The sequence below is a fragment of the Lactuca sativa genome, chromosome 1 (genome assembly GCF_002870075.4).
Source record: "Lactuca sativa cultivar Salinas chromosome 1, Lsat_Salinas_v11, whole genome shotgun sequence".
Classification (NCBI taxonomy): Eukaryota; Viridiplantae; Streptophyta; class Magnoliopsida; order Asterales; family Asteraceae; genus Lactuca; species Lactuca sativa.
Genome location: NC_056623.2, coordinates 29,527,832 through 29,544,152, shown reverse-complemented (window position 1 = coordinate 29,544,152; position 16,321 = coordinate 29,527,832). Strand labels below are relative to the sequence as shown.

The window sequence follows — 16,321 nt, the reverse complement described above, 5'->3', positions numbered from 1 at the left end:
GTGATGGCAGATTGATTTTGAACATATAGTTGGTGGAGAAGAATGACTAAGCATATGCAGAACAGCAGGCGGTTTGTAAGCAGCTGATTGGAAGACAATAGTGGTTAGGAGGAAGCGTGAAGAAGACTGAAGAAGACTACGAAAATGAGGGGCAAAATCTGTGCAGCTCCAAACTGAAGCCGGCTCTAAAAGGGTACTGTTGATAAGCCGCCACGGGAATTATATCGTATATATAATGATTTTTTTGTTACAATGAATTATAATTGAAGCAAATTATATCATATTTTTATAATCTACTAAATATTTATACATAGATTTTGGGGAATCGACATCTCGTTTTATATGACTTTTATTTATTGTTTATTGGTTTCAACGAACGTGGTAAACAATCTCACATAATAATTGTTCAATTACAAACAATGATTTCATAATTTGTATATTAAATTAAGGGATAAAGGCATGTAGCATGGAGTTAATTATGGGGATCTAAACCTACTTTCTAAATGATAAGAGTTGGAGTGTTGGACATGTGAAGATTAGGGTGGCAACAGAAGAGGGACCTTTCGGCTGAAATTAAAAACAAGAATTTTAGTACGGAGAAAGACCGAAATATACTTATTGAATGATTTTTTCTTATTCGATCAAACACTATATAGTATTATACTATAATACAAAACTATTCATAATTTCAACGCCAAAAACAGGGGCGAAACCACCATCACTAACTTGTTTCGAATAACGACAGTAGATTCTGCATCTCTAGACGAGGTTTGCATTTGGCTACCAATGGAACAGCCTTGGGCAATGTAATCCCGGAGCCTTCACTCATATCCACCATTTCTTCACTAATCCTTTCCCAATCAAAGCACTGAATCATCGTCCCCAAAGTCATCCCAAGAACACGAACAGCCAACCCTTCCCCCGGACAACTCCGCCTTCCATACCCAAACGGCAGCAGCTTAAACCCATCTCTTGTCCCTTCCACACCTTCAAACCTTTCCGGTTTGAACGCTTCCGGGTCGGCCCACACTTTCGGGTCATGATGTATCGCCCATTGATTCACCAGCACCATCGTCCCTCCAGGGATGCTATACCCTCCGATCACACAATCCTCTGATGCTTCGTGTGGAACTAGTAAAGGTCCTGCAGGTTTCAGTCGAAGAGTCTCGTTTATGATACAACGAAGGTAAGGTAGATTCGATATGTCAGATTCATCAACAAGACGATCTTTTCCGACAATTTGATCGATCTCGTTCTGTGCCTTTTGTACAACTCCCGGATGGTTTAGTAGGAGTGCCATTGTCCATTCCATGGTTCCCGCTGAAGTATCACTCCCAGCTGCTAATAAAGCCTGATCATGGAAACGATAATAATCAGATTTCTAGAAGATCGATCAAGAAACAAGAAATGATTATTATCAGTTATATATTCTTACCAGAACAAAGTTTCAGATCAAGGAATCAGTGTAGTACTCGGGATCGGATTCTTGTAGGGATAACAAAACTTCCATCATCGTCTTCCTCTTATTTCCCGTTTCGTTCCCTTTTGATCTTCGAACTTCCTCGATTAATCCTTGAAAGAAAACATCCCTTTTCTCCTGTAACGCTATTAACCTCTTCTCAAGTCCCTTCACTCCCAACCAACTTAATATAGGCAGGTAATCGCCGACGTTTGAAGTTCCGGCGAGTATAAACGTTTCCTTTAGCATTTCCCTGAATCGGTTCCCTTCTTCCTCCAACTCGGGATTATCACCACCGAAGTACCTCTTCCCGGCAATCATCCTCATCATCACATTCAAAGTCAGCTCATAGAAAACCAACTTCATAGTCACCGGAGAAGAACTAGACACCAGCTTACGGATCAGCGATCTTCCTTCTTCTGCTCGTATGTCGTGAAACTCGTTGAGACGATGGATGGATAGGATCTCGACGGTTGCAATGCGACGGAGGTTGCGCCAGTTGTCACCACAGGGCGCCCAGGCAAAGCTAGTGTAATTGACGCCGATGATTTTGCCAAATAGCATCTTAGGGCGGTTGGCGAGGATGACGTCATTCTTGGTGAAACATTCTTCGACGAGGGAAGGTGAGGAGATCACCACGACACGTCGGAAGCCCAACTGAAGGCAGAAAATGGGGCCATATTTGGCGGAGATTTTCGCGAATTTTCTGTAGAGTGGTGGTTTCAGAAGGTAGAGGTGGCCGATTATGGGGAGCGACGGGAAGACGGTGGGTGGAAGGTTGGAGAACTTGCGACGGAAGAAGCATGTGAATAGGTAGGACGTTAGAATCAGTAGGAAGGAAACAAATAGAAAAGGCAAATCCATGGTTTAAGATGATGTTGTTGACTTGTCATTGTATGCTTTAACGACTGATTTTGATTTCAGTTTTATAGGAAGTCAAAAATGGAGAAACGTCATTGACTTCGTTGTCGTTATGTGTAAAATGATGAAGACTTGTGGATTTTCCATTTTATTATTTCCTGTTCTCTTTAAAATATTTAGGGTAATTATATTTCCGTCAAAGTTCTATATCGGTCACCCTTATCGCATTGTGAATACAGTATTTTTTTTTTTTTTTTTTCCGAGTTTCTAGAAAGGTAAATGGTTTTAGAGTTGATGACATCTTTTGTCTAAAACCTAATACATATGAGTTATAATTGTGGAAGAATTCAATTTGGCCATTTATACAAAATTGACCATGGTCAAGAAATCTTTGAGACCTCATCGTCGTAGAAATTATCGTAATTATTACTGTTGCTGTGACATCATCGTATATCATTCGGAACTTGCTAATATTTATGGATTCCAATGATTTAAAAAATTTATTTCTAGGGTGACAATTGATGACACGACACGACAAAAAATACATGAAACGAAACAAAATTGAGACGAAACTGAAATTCGAATTCGTGTTCGTGTCGTGTTCGTATCAGGTGTAAAAAATACGACGTCGTATCGTGTCGTTTTCGTGTTCAAAATTTGACACAAAATTGACACGATTTAACATTTTTTGTCGTGTTTTTCGTGTTACGTATGAATAAATATTAATTAAATACATTAATTTTTATTTCATGTTATCTTTGTCGTGTCGTGTCGTGTCGTGTTTTTCGTTTTTTAATCGGTTCGTTTTCGTGTTAGTTAAAAAAGCATGAGATCCTGTCGTGTCGTGTTCGTGTTACATAAAACATTGTCGTGTCGTGTCGTATCGTGTCAGACAAAAACACGACACGATGACCCGATTTCCCACCCCTATTTATTTCACAAATGATCATATTAGTCTATAATCATATAAACATCATCATGCTCTCTCCACCAGAGGAGAGGGGAGGAGAAAGAAGAAGAAGGAAGAAGAAAGCCACTACATGGGGTGTGTATGTTAGTGTGTAAGGTTATAGTTTAAGATATTTTCCATATATTTCTATGAAATTGTTATTTGAGTGAATCAAATCAATCTATTAGACCAGACGGTGTTGTGGCAATTTTGCGGATGACAAGTCGACGTAGACGAGTTTGTTGGCGGTAAATACCGCCCCCAATGGAATTTTCGCCAACGCATTATGTTGTAGGCAACCTTCCGCCATTCAAAATTTGGAGCATTGGAGGGCATATAGCCGTTGGCTTTTGTCCGTTGGAGCATTTTTCAGTTTTTCTTTTTTCTTATTTTTTTTTTACCATATAACCACTATACATACATACATTTTTACCATTAAATTTACACAATATACAAACTTTTTATATTCAAAATGTTTTCCAACAATCCAAATGTTCCCGACACTTCCAACCCAAATGTTTCAAACCTATATACACAATTCGGTTGTGATCCTTCATCACCATTATCTTACCAGCTATAAATCGATCCATCAATTTACTCTTAAAACCAAATGTTTGTAGGTGGTGTTCCTAGCTACTATTGTAACACCCAGGATTTTGAAAGCCAAGAAAGTAAAGGAAACCCTAAATTTAAGAGGGACTCGACGAGTCAAAGGAAGGACTCGGCGAGTCGGAGCGGGATCCGGGTCGATAAGAAAGTGACCAACTCGACGAGTCGGCCAAGTGGACTCGGCGAGTCTGGTCTGTGCGAGGAAAACCCTAAATCCGGGGCTTGGAGCCTATTTAAGCATCTTAATCTTCTTCCTAGGGCTCCTTTACAGCCTCTTGCACCCAGAACGCCGCACCTTAAGCCCCCATTGTGTTCATTCAAGCTTCTAGCCATTTTTGAGTGGGTTTAAGGAAGAAGAAGGAGTGGGAATCCTTGAAGCATCAGGGAGTGGCTTTGGATCTGAAGTTTGGGAAGCATTTCAGAGCATTGGAAGGTATCAATTCGTTTTTCTCCTCCATATTTTTCCTTGGTTATGAGTTTTGGGGCTTTTAAGCCATGTTTAAGACCAATCTTGAGCTTGAGGTCCAGATCTGAGGTTGCTACCTCAGATCCATGTTTATTTTGGTATGTAATCCCATAAAGTATCAGCCATTGGGTGGAAATTGGAGTCTCTTGGTCCTAAACCCTAGCTATGGGTGTATTTTGCCTAGATCTCACTCTCTACACGTAAAGGTTGCAACTTTACGTGGGAAATAGGCTTGGGGAGGGTAGATCTATAGTTTGGAGCTCATGCATGACTCGGAAGTCCTCTGCATGTAAGTGGATCTTAGTGGACTCGACGAGTCCTTCGAGTGGACTCGGCGAGTAGCTTGAAGATGAGGAGGAACTCGACGAGTGGGATGAATAGCTCGTCGAGTCGGATGAAGATGGGCATGAACTCGGCGAGTTGGATGAACAACTCGTCGAGTTGGATGAAGTTTGTCGTGTGCTCGGCGAGTCTGTTCTTAGACTCGGCGAGTCAGGTCGAGTGGTCCCAAACCCTTCGAGTTAAGACTCGAGTCAGCGAGTCGAGCCAGGACTCAGTGAGTTGGTCAGGACAGGAATCGAGAATCAGTAAACTCGGCGAGTCAGGGGCTGACTCGGCGAGTAGAGTCGCGAGTGGAAGGACTCTGGATTTATGGACTCGGCGAGTCAGCAGGGTGACTCGGCGAGTAGGGTTGACCTGGAGGGTTGACTTTGACCAGGACATCGACTTTGACCAGAGTTGACTTGGTTAACCTTTGGAGGTCAGTTAGACTAAGTGTTGGGTTGTTGTTGGTAGCTCGGGGAGCTAGCGGAGCAGCAATTCGGAGTTAGCGGTCAGGTAGCGGTCGAAGGGGTTAGCAGCGGCAGTTCGGCAATATCAGGTGAGTCTCCCTTTGTATGAATGGGTCTACGGCCACAATGCCGGCCCATGTAGTTACGAGTAGAAGACTCGGGGGTTAGCCCTAGGCACAGTATGCTAGTATGATATTTGGACGAGGTCCAATGACAGAGGGCGGATGCCCAAGGAGCGGTTTATGTGATAGTTTATACTTGTTGTCTATGTGATACTTGTATGTTCCTGGTAGGGAGGTGAGAGAGGGCGAGGTCCCGTATCTCACCAATAGCAGAGTGTGGATGGTGTTCCATATCTCAGTAGCAGCAGAGCAGGGGCGGGGCCCAAGTTAGGAAAGGAGTGAGGGTGGGCTGGGCCCGAACCTCACTATCAGCAGGAGTATGGACGAGGTTCCATGACTCATCAGTAGCAGAACTCGGGCGGGGCCCAGAGATAGGCGAGGCCTTAGAGCAAGGGTTGTTAGTATATGTTTAGCTTATGTAATGTTATGTGATACGTTTAGGTGCTATTATATGTTAGTGGGCGAGGCCCTGTGACAGGCGAGGCCTAAGTGAAACAGATCTGTATCCGAGCGAGGCTCGAAGCCAGGCGGGGCCTGGAGCGGCGGGGCCGTTGTAGCGGGCGAGGCCCGTAGTAGGGGGCGAGGCCCCGGATAGCGGGCGTGGCCCAGTATGTGCAGTATGTGGTTATGCGTGGTATGTGGTAAGGTGGGGAACTCACTAAGCTTCGTGCTTACGGTTTTTAGTTTTGTTTTCAGGTACTTCCGGTAGCGGAGGGAGGAGCTCGGAGTGATCGCATGACACACACCATAGATTAGTCAGCCTGGGAATGTTTACTCTGATAATAAACAAGTGTTTTGAAAACTTATACTCAGATGATGTTTTGGAATGATGTCTTTGTTTAAAGTAATGTTTTATTAAAAGAAATTTCTGGTCTTGAATTTTGGGATGTTTCAACTATTTACAATTCTAAATGTCACAACAAGTGTTTCTATTAAACGTCAACCCATTTCCATAACAAATCCAATTCCAATCCAAACAACCACCTAACACCCCCAACTGAAATGCAAATTGTAACGTCCCATTTTTCACAACAAAACTTTTTATTTTTAATTAAAATAAAAAACTATTTTCATAAAACCCAAGTGAGTGAACATCATATGTTCCAAAATACAATAATCCAGAAATCATAATATCATCACAAAACACGAAAGTTGTTGATGAGGGTGTACTGTGTACAATCAAACATTCGTCTTCCCACGATCATCAAAAGTACTTGAAACATTTAATCAACAACTGTAAGCTAAATTTTAATGAGTTCCCCAAATTTTCATATACAACAATAAACATACAAACATGCAAACAAGGCTCTTTCTATTAGAACCGGTCGACCCAAACAACGTCGAGTGTCTATGCTCACAACACTCTAGTTGTTCTTGACATCAACTTGCCCCTTGTGAGTGTCTACACTCTTAACACTTAATGTTGATCTTGTCATCAACTCACCCCTTGACCTTCAACATAAAGTTGGTCCGCCTGCGTCTTAGCTTTCTACACAAAGCTGGAACGCCTCAGCCCACCACCACATATGTTGACATATACATAAAATAGATAACAAGACAACTCAAGATCTTGGGGAAAAATCTACAAGTCTACCTGCCTAACAATATACCTGTTAGGCGTGTCAAACCCAACAAATAAAGGGGTACGATATACTCCAAAAGAATCCCACTATATTGCACTAAAAGGTAGTACAAGGCAAGTAGGGTTGATCCACTGAGACACGAGATAATTAGTATATACCTCTTTGCGCAAGGTACTATGGTCACCAACAGTAAAGAGGGAGGTTTAGAATGCAATGACTAAACAAACAAATTAAAAACACACGTAATCGGCTAAATGAGTGAATTAAGTTCAGATTTTGTAAGGGCTCCAACTTCATGTATGACAATCCAACAATGTGAATCAAAGATGACAAGACATTTGTTTCATTCTATCTAAGTTGGTACTTGAAAGTGTTAACAAGCTTTAACGCTTTCCATTCACCACATTAATCAATCAAAACAAGCTCTTTGATTAACCCTAACCTTACTAACCTAACCTAAACATGCTCTTGGAATTAGATTGAAAGATTGCATTAAACTTTATGTGAATGTTCCCAACAACACCCAATACTCCTCACAAGCTCGGGAGCGTAAGAGTGTGTGAATAAGATTCACACTAAATTCATTCGATGGAAATCAATTTAGTGCTTGTTACTTGTTGTTCAATTTCACAAAACAATTACGGATTTTGTAAAAGAGGTAACTTGAATGACCAAACCCTAATTCAAATGGCCAATAAGAATCATAATTAGAATCAAACATTCGATTGAAGCAAAATCAAATTCACTAAATGGAAATTAAAAGCAAACATCAAGTCATATGATTGAAATCACAACTAAGAAGTCAAGACATTAAGTTGGAGAAACTAGGGTTCTAGCCACACATGGCTAGAACAAGATCAAAAGTTAAAAGATGGAAATAATTCACAATTACAACTTACAAATAAAAGAAATAATGTTTCCAAATGATAAATGATCAAATCCTTGCAAAAGCCTTCAAAATCCCCTCACAAAATGTGCTTTGATAGGTTGTGTGTGTGTAAAAATGGCCCTCAACCCGTAATATGAAAGATAGGAAAAACTACCAAAAGTTGGTTTTTGGGTCGAACATGGCCCGTGTTAAAATAGGCTAAACTGACACGGGTTGTGTTCAGCAGCCAACACGCCCCGTGTTGATTTGCACTAAACTGACACGTCCCGTGTTTAGCATGGTCAACAGCTTCTTCTTGGTCAAACACCCCCCGTGCCCACTTTTCAGTGTAAATTCAACACACCCTGTGTACCTCTCTGACTCCAATTCCAAACTTGATTTTTCCAACTTTTTCATTTTTCGCCCAATCATCCCGAAATCTTCACCAATGCTTCCCGACACCTCCCAAAGCGCATTCCAAGCTCCGGTTTACCTGAAAAAGACATGAAAGTGTGCAAATAAGGTTGTTCTAGAGATTAACATAAATATGATGAAATGCAAGAAAAAGGAAGAACAATTATGCTAAATAGATGCATGAAATGGGACTAAAAGGGTGTGCAAAAGGTGCACAAATAGCACCTAACAAAATCTCCCCAAGATTAGACCTTTCTTGTCCTCAAGAAAGAACAAGAACCGGCCAAACAGGACGATTTCTAGATGGCAAAAAGAAACATAGAAAAAATGTGGACAGAAAGATCCTAAAAGCTAAGAATGAATGCATGCGACGAAAACCATGAAAATGAAACATATGTACAAAAGATACTTAAGGAACAAAAATTGAACCAACGAAAGATTTAAGAACATAAGTAATATTTTTATTTATTTTTATAAATATGGACATATACGATCAAACCTTACATCAATGGGGCTCCAATCATTAATACTTAGGCGACCATCGTGCTTCCTTCCATGTATCAGAGACTCCTAAAGTGAGGAAGACCCGAAACGGTGTAACCCAATAATCCAAACCTAGTTTTATTAAAACTTTATACCTTACTAAGCTTTATGGGCGAAAATAACATAATCTGGATCTCATGTCCTTAAGACTAGATGGCCAAGAATCAGAATCGACGCATCCTTAAGAACCCGTCACGGCGAATCAGCTTTCGCTGAAACAGCGAGCCCACCCGAAGGGGCCCAACTCCTATGCTTTCAATTTTTTGAGAGCCACAAGTAGCATATCACACAGTTCTTCATTCACCAGATTTGACTTTGAATTGGCTTTTGATTTGATTGAACTTTGATTTGTACTTCGTTTTGAACTTGGATTCTTTAATCTTCATTTTTGGAATTTCTGGAGATTTCTTCATTTTGGCACTTGAAATTCTGATTTGGGTACTAGATATGACAGTTATACCCTTCCTTATTTCTTGATTGTGTGGTTCTGATACTTAAGCTCTCTGTTACCGCGGGGGTAACGCGTGTCAACAAATAGGTCTGTGTTCTGTGGATCCAGAGTTGTCGATACAGATTCTTTTTATACATTTAGAAGCAAATCATCCTAAAGCTGTTATTACCGCCCAAAAAATGTTTCAATATAAATTCTTTTTATTATCTAAGGCTAGGGTCTCGAAATACGGTGTTTGGGTCCCTAGTTATGACAGCTGATTCTACACTTCCGGTAACAATCTGGTTGCTTCGGTATTTTTTTTACGAAATGCATGGAGATGTTTTATTTATTTATTTATTTTTAAGAAACTAAGAAAAAAAATGCAAACTAAGAACATAAACAAAAAAAATTCTTTTTGGATTTTTTTTTGAAATTTAATGCATGGAGGTGACCCTAATGTACAACTCTACCCCTGCCCAAGCTTAAAGATAAGCATCGTCCCCGATGCTTGGAGAGGGCGTAACAACCTATCTAATCACCGGAAGGTGGTGGGGGATGGTAGTCGGGTTGGGTAAGAGTTTAAAACAGTCACAAGTGCACACATATTGAATTTTAAAGCAAAATATGAACAATTAAAGATATGGAAAGAATTTAATGAATCGTTCTTGGAGCCTTGCAGTTGGTGGTGAGAACCTCCTCTTTAACCTCCCCAAGCTTGCCTATATAAAGTATCAAGCCCAAAAGCACAAAACAGATTGTGAAAGTTTCGGACCTAGGGGTTCTTGGAAGAGAGAAATTGTTTTGGGGGTGAGTTATGGGTGAACGGGGGTGATAAAAACCGACTTTTAGACTTATAACACATTTGTTCAGTAGCCAACATGGCCCGTGTTCTTTTATTGTAAAATCACACGGCCCGTGTTGGGGGTTTAAAATTCTGAAAATGGCTGAACACGGCCCATGTTGGGCATAAGGTAAAAAAGACACAGGTCGTGTACCCCTCTGACTGCGAAAATGATTGCCTCGCTTGAACATGACCCGTGTTCAATATAAGGCAAAAATAAACACGGGTCGTGTACGGCTCTATTTGCCACTTCCCACTTTTTGAACCCAAAAAAAAATCCCCTCTCATTGAAACGAAATGGTTTTGCATCTCGAGGTTCGTTTGGTGATTTAAAAACATGTTTAAATGCATTTGGAACATTAAAAACCAAAAACTTCAAAGAAATGGAAATTATTTTTAAAGAAATGACAAAAATACCCCCGGGTTGCCTCCCGGTAAGCTGCCCTTGTTTTAAGTCGTTGGCTTGACTTTGCCCCCACATATGCTTCATTCTAAGTATGTGGGCCTCTCCAACACATCAATCTTCTTGACACCTCCTTCAACGGAACCTTCAACCTTCCTTTGGCTTTCTTTTTGCGCACAAACCAAAAAAGACTTAAACCTTTAATATCGGAAATTGTCCACTTAGTCCTTTTTTGGTATTTATTTAGCAAGGTTATCAACTCATTCTTTTCCTTCTTCGATAGTTTATTTGAGTTGATGACTGGTTGAGTGCTCTCCTTCTAGACATGTATATTCTTTATAGGGTCCGGTGGAGTTTTTGCTCCCGAATCTTGTGCTTGTTCCACCGGTGGAAGAAATTTGGCTTTGGTAGTAGGTGGCTCTACTTCTCTTCCATCAATCCACATGTGCTTATCATCCTTGAATTTCAAAATCTCCAGCACCTCCTTGTTTATACCGCACTCCTTTGCAAGTTCTTTGGCTTTGTACTTATCTAATATTTGTGACAAGACTAACTCCATAAAATCATGGTTAGTCGAGTTTAAGCTCTTTTCAGCCAGTGGCTGGATCATATTCATAAAATTAACAGACTGAACATCAGAAGGAAACTTTTTTTTCTTCATGAACATTGAAGTTGATAACTTCACCATCAAATTCCATACTTAAAGTTTCGTTGTAGACATCAATTTTTGTTTTAGAAGTTTTAAGAAAAGGTCTACCCAAAAGTATGGAACTTGAACTTGGAGAGTCATCATCTCCCATATCTAAGACATAAAAATCGGCTGGGAAAACAAATTCATCAACTTGCACTAACACATTCTCCAATACACCTTTTGGATGTACCAAAGACCGGTCGGCAAGTTGAAAGATCACACCGGTTTTGCTTAATGTTCCTACACCAATTGATTAAAGATAGAATATGGTAGGACATTTATGGATGCACCAAGATCGAGCATGGCTCGAGGTACATAAAGATTCCCCAATTTGCATGGCACGGTAAAGACTCTGGGATCATTGCACTTTGGGGGTATCCTCTTTTGCAAAACCGCGGATACATTTTCCCCAACTTTTACAATTTGGTTTCCTTTCAATTTCTTTTTAGATACACAAAGATCATTAAGGAACCTTGCATATCTAGGTACCTGCTTGATGGCCTCGAGGAGTGGAATGTTCATGTGAACTTTCGGGAACATTTGCATAATCTCACTCTCTTCCCGTTCTTTCTTTGTGCTCTTTAATCGTTCGGGGAATGGAGCAGGTGTGGCTTTAGGCTCAGTGACGAAGGACTTCTTTGCGGTTGTTTTATCTTCCTTCTTTTCTTCTTTGGTGGCCTCTTCGACAATTACTTCTTCTTCTTCTTGACCAACCGACACTTTTGGACCATCGTAGCTCTTTCCGCCTCTCAAAGTGATGGCACACACATTATGCCTTGGATTATTTTCAGTTTGGGTGGGCAACTTTCCTTGAGATTCTAGTTTGCTTACGGAAGTAGCAAGCTGTGAAAATTGTTGCTCTAAGTTCTTTATGCTTGCTTTTGTTTCTTGTTGGAAAGTTTGTGTACTAGTTGCCAAACTCTTCACTATGTCCTCTAAGGACATGCTTGATGAACTCGCTTGTTGAGGAGGGTGTTGTGGCTGCCTTGGCTGAAAGTTTTGTGGTGGAAAAGGTGGTCTCTGTTGGTATTGATTTGGTTGACTTGGTTGATAACTTCCCTGTTGATTTCCTCCCAAACCTTGATTGTTGTTCCATCTTTGATCACCCCGTGGCTGCTCAAATCCCCTTTAATTCGCCCCGGAATACCCTCCTAAAGCATTGGCTTCTGCATAATCCTCATCTTGAAGTTAAGGGCACATGTCGGTTGGGTGCCCTAATTGAGTGCATATACCACAAGGGCGGGGTGTGGGCTGCACACCCTTGTCTTTAGCCAACATCATTACAACTTTTGTAAGCTCAGACAATTGAGCTTCAATTTGAGGAGCTTGGACCTCTTTTACACTTCGGGGTGCATCTGTGTACCATTCTTCATCATGGCTTGCATGCTTAGAATCTTTAGCCATATGCTTAATTAAGTTGCAGATTTTGGTTGGAGTCTTATCAGGTAAAGATCCGCCACTCGAAGCATTAAGAAGCCTTCTTTCCATTGGAGTCATTCCTTCAATGAAATATTGGAGGAGTTAGTACTCGGTAATTCCATGCTTGGGACAACGGGCACAAAGCTTTTTAAACCTCTCCCAATATGTATGAAAGGCTTCTCTCTTGTGTTGTTTGATCCTAATTATCTCTCTTCTTAGGGTTGATGCTTTCATTTCTGGGAAGTATTTGTCTAAGAAGAGGCGTGCAAGGTCTACCCATGTGTTGACCGTCCCCGGTGGGAGATCATAAAGCCAATCTTTTTCCAAGTCTTGCACTGCAAAGGGGAATGCCCTAAGATTAATTTGGTCCTCCGTAACATTGTGTGGTTTCATTCCAACACACACAACATGAAACTCTGTGAGGAACTTGTGGGGATCTTCGTTTTCTAAGCCTCTAAAGGTTGGGAGTAAGTGGATGTGTCCGAATTTCAATTCAAGGTTTGTGGCTGCTGGATAGGTGATGCAAGAGGTTGTTGAGTAACCTCTTGCCTCACCCATTGGTGAAGGGTTTGTTCGGGTGGTGGGTTTGGAGGTGAACTCCCTCCATGGTTATCTCCCATGGTGTGAGTAGTGGTTGAAGTTTCTGTGGGTATATTGTTTCGGGTATTATAGGTAGGTGAATATGGTGGAGTGGTGTTTTTGGGTGAGGATGGTTGTGATGAGAGTGAGAGACTTTCTATTTCTGATGCGGATACACTTAAGAGGGGTATGTCCTCCCAAAAGTTGATGATCGGGGGAGTAGATGACGAAGAAGTCCCGCAACCTGATTACTTCTTACGAAGCTTGGTTTGCTTCCTTAGTTTCTTTACAGTCTTTTCTATCCCCAAGTCAATTGGCAATGGCGTACCTATACGAAAAGATCTTGGCATAAAACAATTAGTAACACCGTGTCCCTGGCAACGACGCCAATTTGTTAGGCGTGTCAAACCCAACAAATAAAGGGGTACGATATACTCCAAAAGAATCCCACTATATTGCACTAAAAGGTAGTACAAGAAAAGTAGGGTCGATCCACAGAGACACGGGATAATTAATATATACCTCTTTGCGCAAGGTACTATGGTCACCAACAGTAAAGATGGGGTTTTAGAATGCAATGACTAAACAAACAAATTAAAAACACACGTAATCGGCTAAATGAGTGAATTAAGTTCAGATTTTGTAAGGGCTCCAAATTCATGTATGACAATCTAGCAATGTGAATCAAAGATGACAAGACATTTGTTTCATTCTATCTAAGTTGGTACTTGAAAGTGTTAACAAGCTCTAACACTTTCCATTCACCACATTAATCAATCAAAACAAGCTCTTTGATTAACCCTAACCTTACTAACCTAACCTAAACACGCTCTTAGAATTAGATTGAAAGATTGCATTAAACTTTATGTGAATGTTCCCAACAACACCCAATACTCCTCACAAGCTCGGGAGCATAAGAGTGTGTGAATAAGATTTACACTAAATTCATTCGATGGAAATCAATTTAGTGCTTGTTACTTGTTCAATTTCACAAAACAATTACAGATTTTGTAAAAGAGATAACTTGAATGACCTAACCCTAATTCAAATGGCCAATAAGAATCATATTTAGAATCAAAATTTTGATTGAAGCAAAATCAAATTCACTAGATAGAAATTAAAAGCAAACATCAAGTCATATGATTGAAATCACAACTAAGAAGTCAAGACATGAAGTTGGAGAAACTAGGGTTCTAGCCACACATGGCTAAAACAAGATCAAAAGTTAAAAGATGGAAATAATTCACAATTACAACTTACAAATAAGAGAAATAATATTTCCAAATGATAAATGATCAAATCCTTGTAAAAGCCTTCAAAATCCCCTCACAAAATGTGCTTTGATATGTTGTGTGTGTGTAAAAATGGCCCTCAACCCGTAATATGAAAGATAGGAAAAACTGCCAAAAGTTGGTTTTTGGGTCGAACATGGCCAGTGTTAAAATAGGCTAAACTGACACGGGTTGTGTTCAGCAGCCAACACGCCCCGTGTTGATTTGCACTAAACTAACACGGCCCATGTTCAGCATGGTCAACAACTTCTTCTTGTTCAAACACCCCTCGTGCCCACTTTTCAGTGTAAATTCAACACACCCCGTGTACCTCTCTGACTCCAATTTCAAACTTGATTTTTCCAACTTTTTCATTTTTCGCCTGATCATCCCGAAATCTTCACCAATGCTTCCCGGCACCTCCCAAAGCGCATTCCAAGCTCCGGTTTACCTGAAAAAGACATGAAAGTGTGCAAATAAGGTTGTTCTAGAGATTAACATGAATATGATGAAATGCAAGAAAAAGGAAGAACAATCATGCTAAATAGATGCATGAAATGGGACTAAGGGTGTGCAAAAAGGTGCACAAATAGCACCTAACAATACCATAGTCTAATCTTATCTTAACACACTAGGACACATACTACAGTAAATAGTATACCGAAAAAACTCACCTAGAATAATAAACACAAGAATTACTGCCATAAAACCCTTAAGTTTTAAGTTTTTTGTCGGTTTTGCACAAAGTTAGATTTTATATTTGTTTTTGCCCTCATATTTTCCAAAAGATGTTAGGTTTTACCCTTTAACCGGTGATAACAGTTTTCAAGGATACAATTATATTAACTTAAAAAAAACCTTAAGTTTGTAGTGTTTTTTATGTTTTCACCCTGAAGTTCATAATTTTTTTATGCATTTACCTAAGTATTTTTTTTTCATATTATACGTATTAATGTAAAAATCTTATTTATATATGAACAAAATATTTTATTAAATATTCTATTTATGTTCTTTTTCTAAATGTTATTTCTCTCTCTCTCTCTCTCTCTCTCTCTCTCTCTATATATATATATATATATATATATATATATATATATATATATATATATATATACCATTTAAAATGTAAAAAAATATTTTTAGAATTATAAATAGATATTTTATAGATATAGTTTTTAGAAGTATAAACACATAATCTTATATTTTTACAAATATTAATATGTATCTATACTTCAAAAAATATATTTATACTTTTAAGAAAGTATAAAAATAAATATTTACACTTCTAAAAATATATTTATATACTTACAAAAATGTCTTAAATATTGTTTTTTGCATTTATTTTAACGTTTTTATAAGTATATACATATATTTTTAGAAGTGTAAATATGTATTTTTATATTTTTAAAAATATAAATATATTTTTAGAAGTATAGATACATATAAAGAAATAACGTTAAAAAAAGAACATAAGAACAATATTTAATTAAACATTTTTTCCGTATATAAATACAATTTTTCTACATAATAACGTATAATATGAACAAAATATATATAATTAGGGTAAAAGCGTAAAAAAATTATAAAATTAAGGGTAAAAACATAAAAACGGCAATCATAAGGTTTTTTCTATGATGTCAATATAGTCCTAACCTGAAAAACCTATTATCACCGGTTAAAAGGTAAAACCGAACATTTTTCAGAAAAATGAGGGCAAAAATGGTCATAAAATCAAACTTTTGGCAAAACCGACAAAAATCTAAAAACTTAAGGGGTTTTTTTTGGAATTGCATAGAACCACTTAAGTGGCTAAGATGAACTCCCTCTCTGAATACCTACATCCCATACCAAAACTCCTCTTAGATCATGCACAAATAATACACATATTGTACTTTATTTATACTTTTGCTTTCTCTGAACACCTACATCCCATACCAAAAGTCCACTTAGATCATGCACAAATAATACACATATTGTACTTTATTACATCCCATACCAAAACTCCACTTAGATCATGCA

At 39.1% G+C, this 16,321-nt stretch overlaps 1 protein-coding gene and 1 pseudogene across 1 annotated transcript; both read right to left on the bottom strand.

Annotated features, from left to right (window-relative positions):
• Positions 1-612: 612 nt before the first annotated feature.
• LOC111889100 (cytochrome P450 81Q32-like) lies at positions 613-2,525 on the bottom strand (annotated as a pseudogene).
• An 8,136-nt stretch (positions 2,526-10,661) lies between these two features.
• LOC128127061 (uncharacterized) lies at positions 10,662-11,978 on the bottom strand. The gene is made up of 3 exons (XM_052765312.1): positions 11,324-11,978; positions 10,990-11,273; positions 10,662-10,943 (listed from the first exon to the last, which is right to left on the bottom strand). Exons 1-3 carry the CDS (start codon positions 11,976-11,978, stop codon positions 10,662-10,664), a joined length of 1,221 nt encoding a protein of 406 aa, XP_052621272.1.
• Between the last annotated feature and the right edge of the window lie 4,343 nt (positions 11,979-16,321).

Coding starts and splice junctions, on each gene's coding strand:
- LOC128127061 (XM_052765312.1), bottom strand. CDS start 11,978: ATGTCCTTAGAGGACATAGTGAAGAGTTTGGCAACTAGTACACAAACT. Junction 11,274..11,323: donor TCGAGCCATGCTCGATCTTG/GTGCATCCATAA, acceptor CAATTGGTGTAG/GAACATTAAGCAAAACCGGT. Junction 10,944..10,989: donor ATGTTCATGAAGAAAAAAAA/GTTTCCTTCTGA, acceptor AATATGATCCAG/CCACTGGCTGAAAAGAGCTT.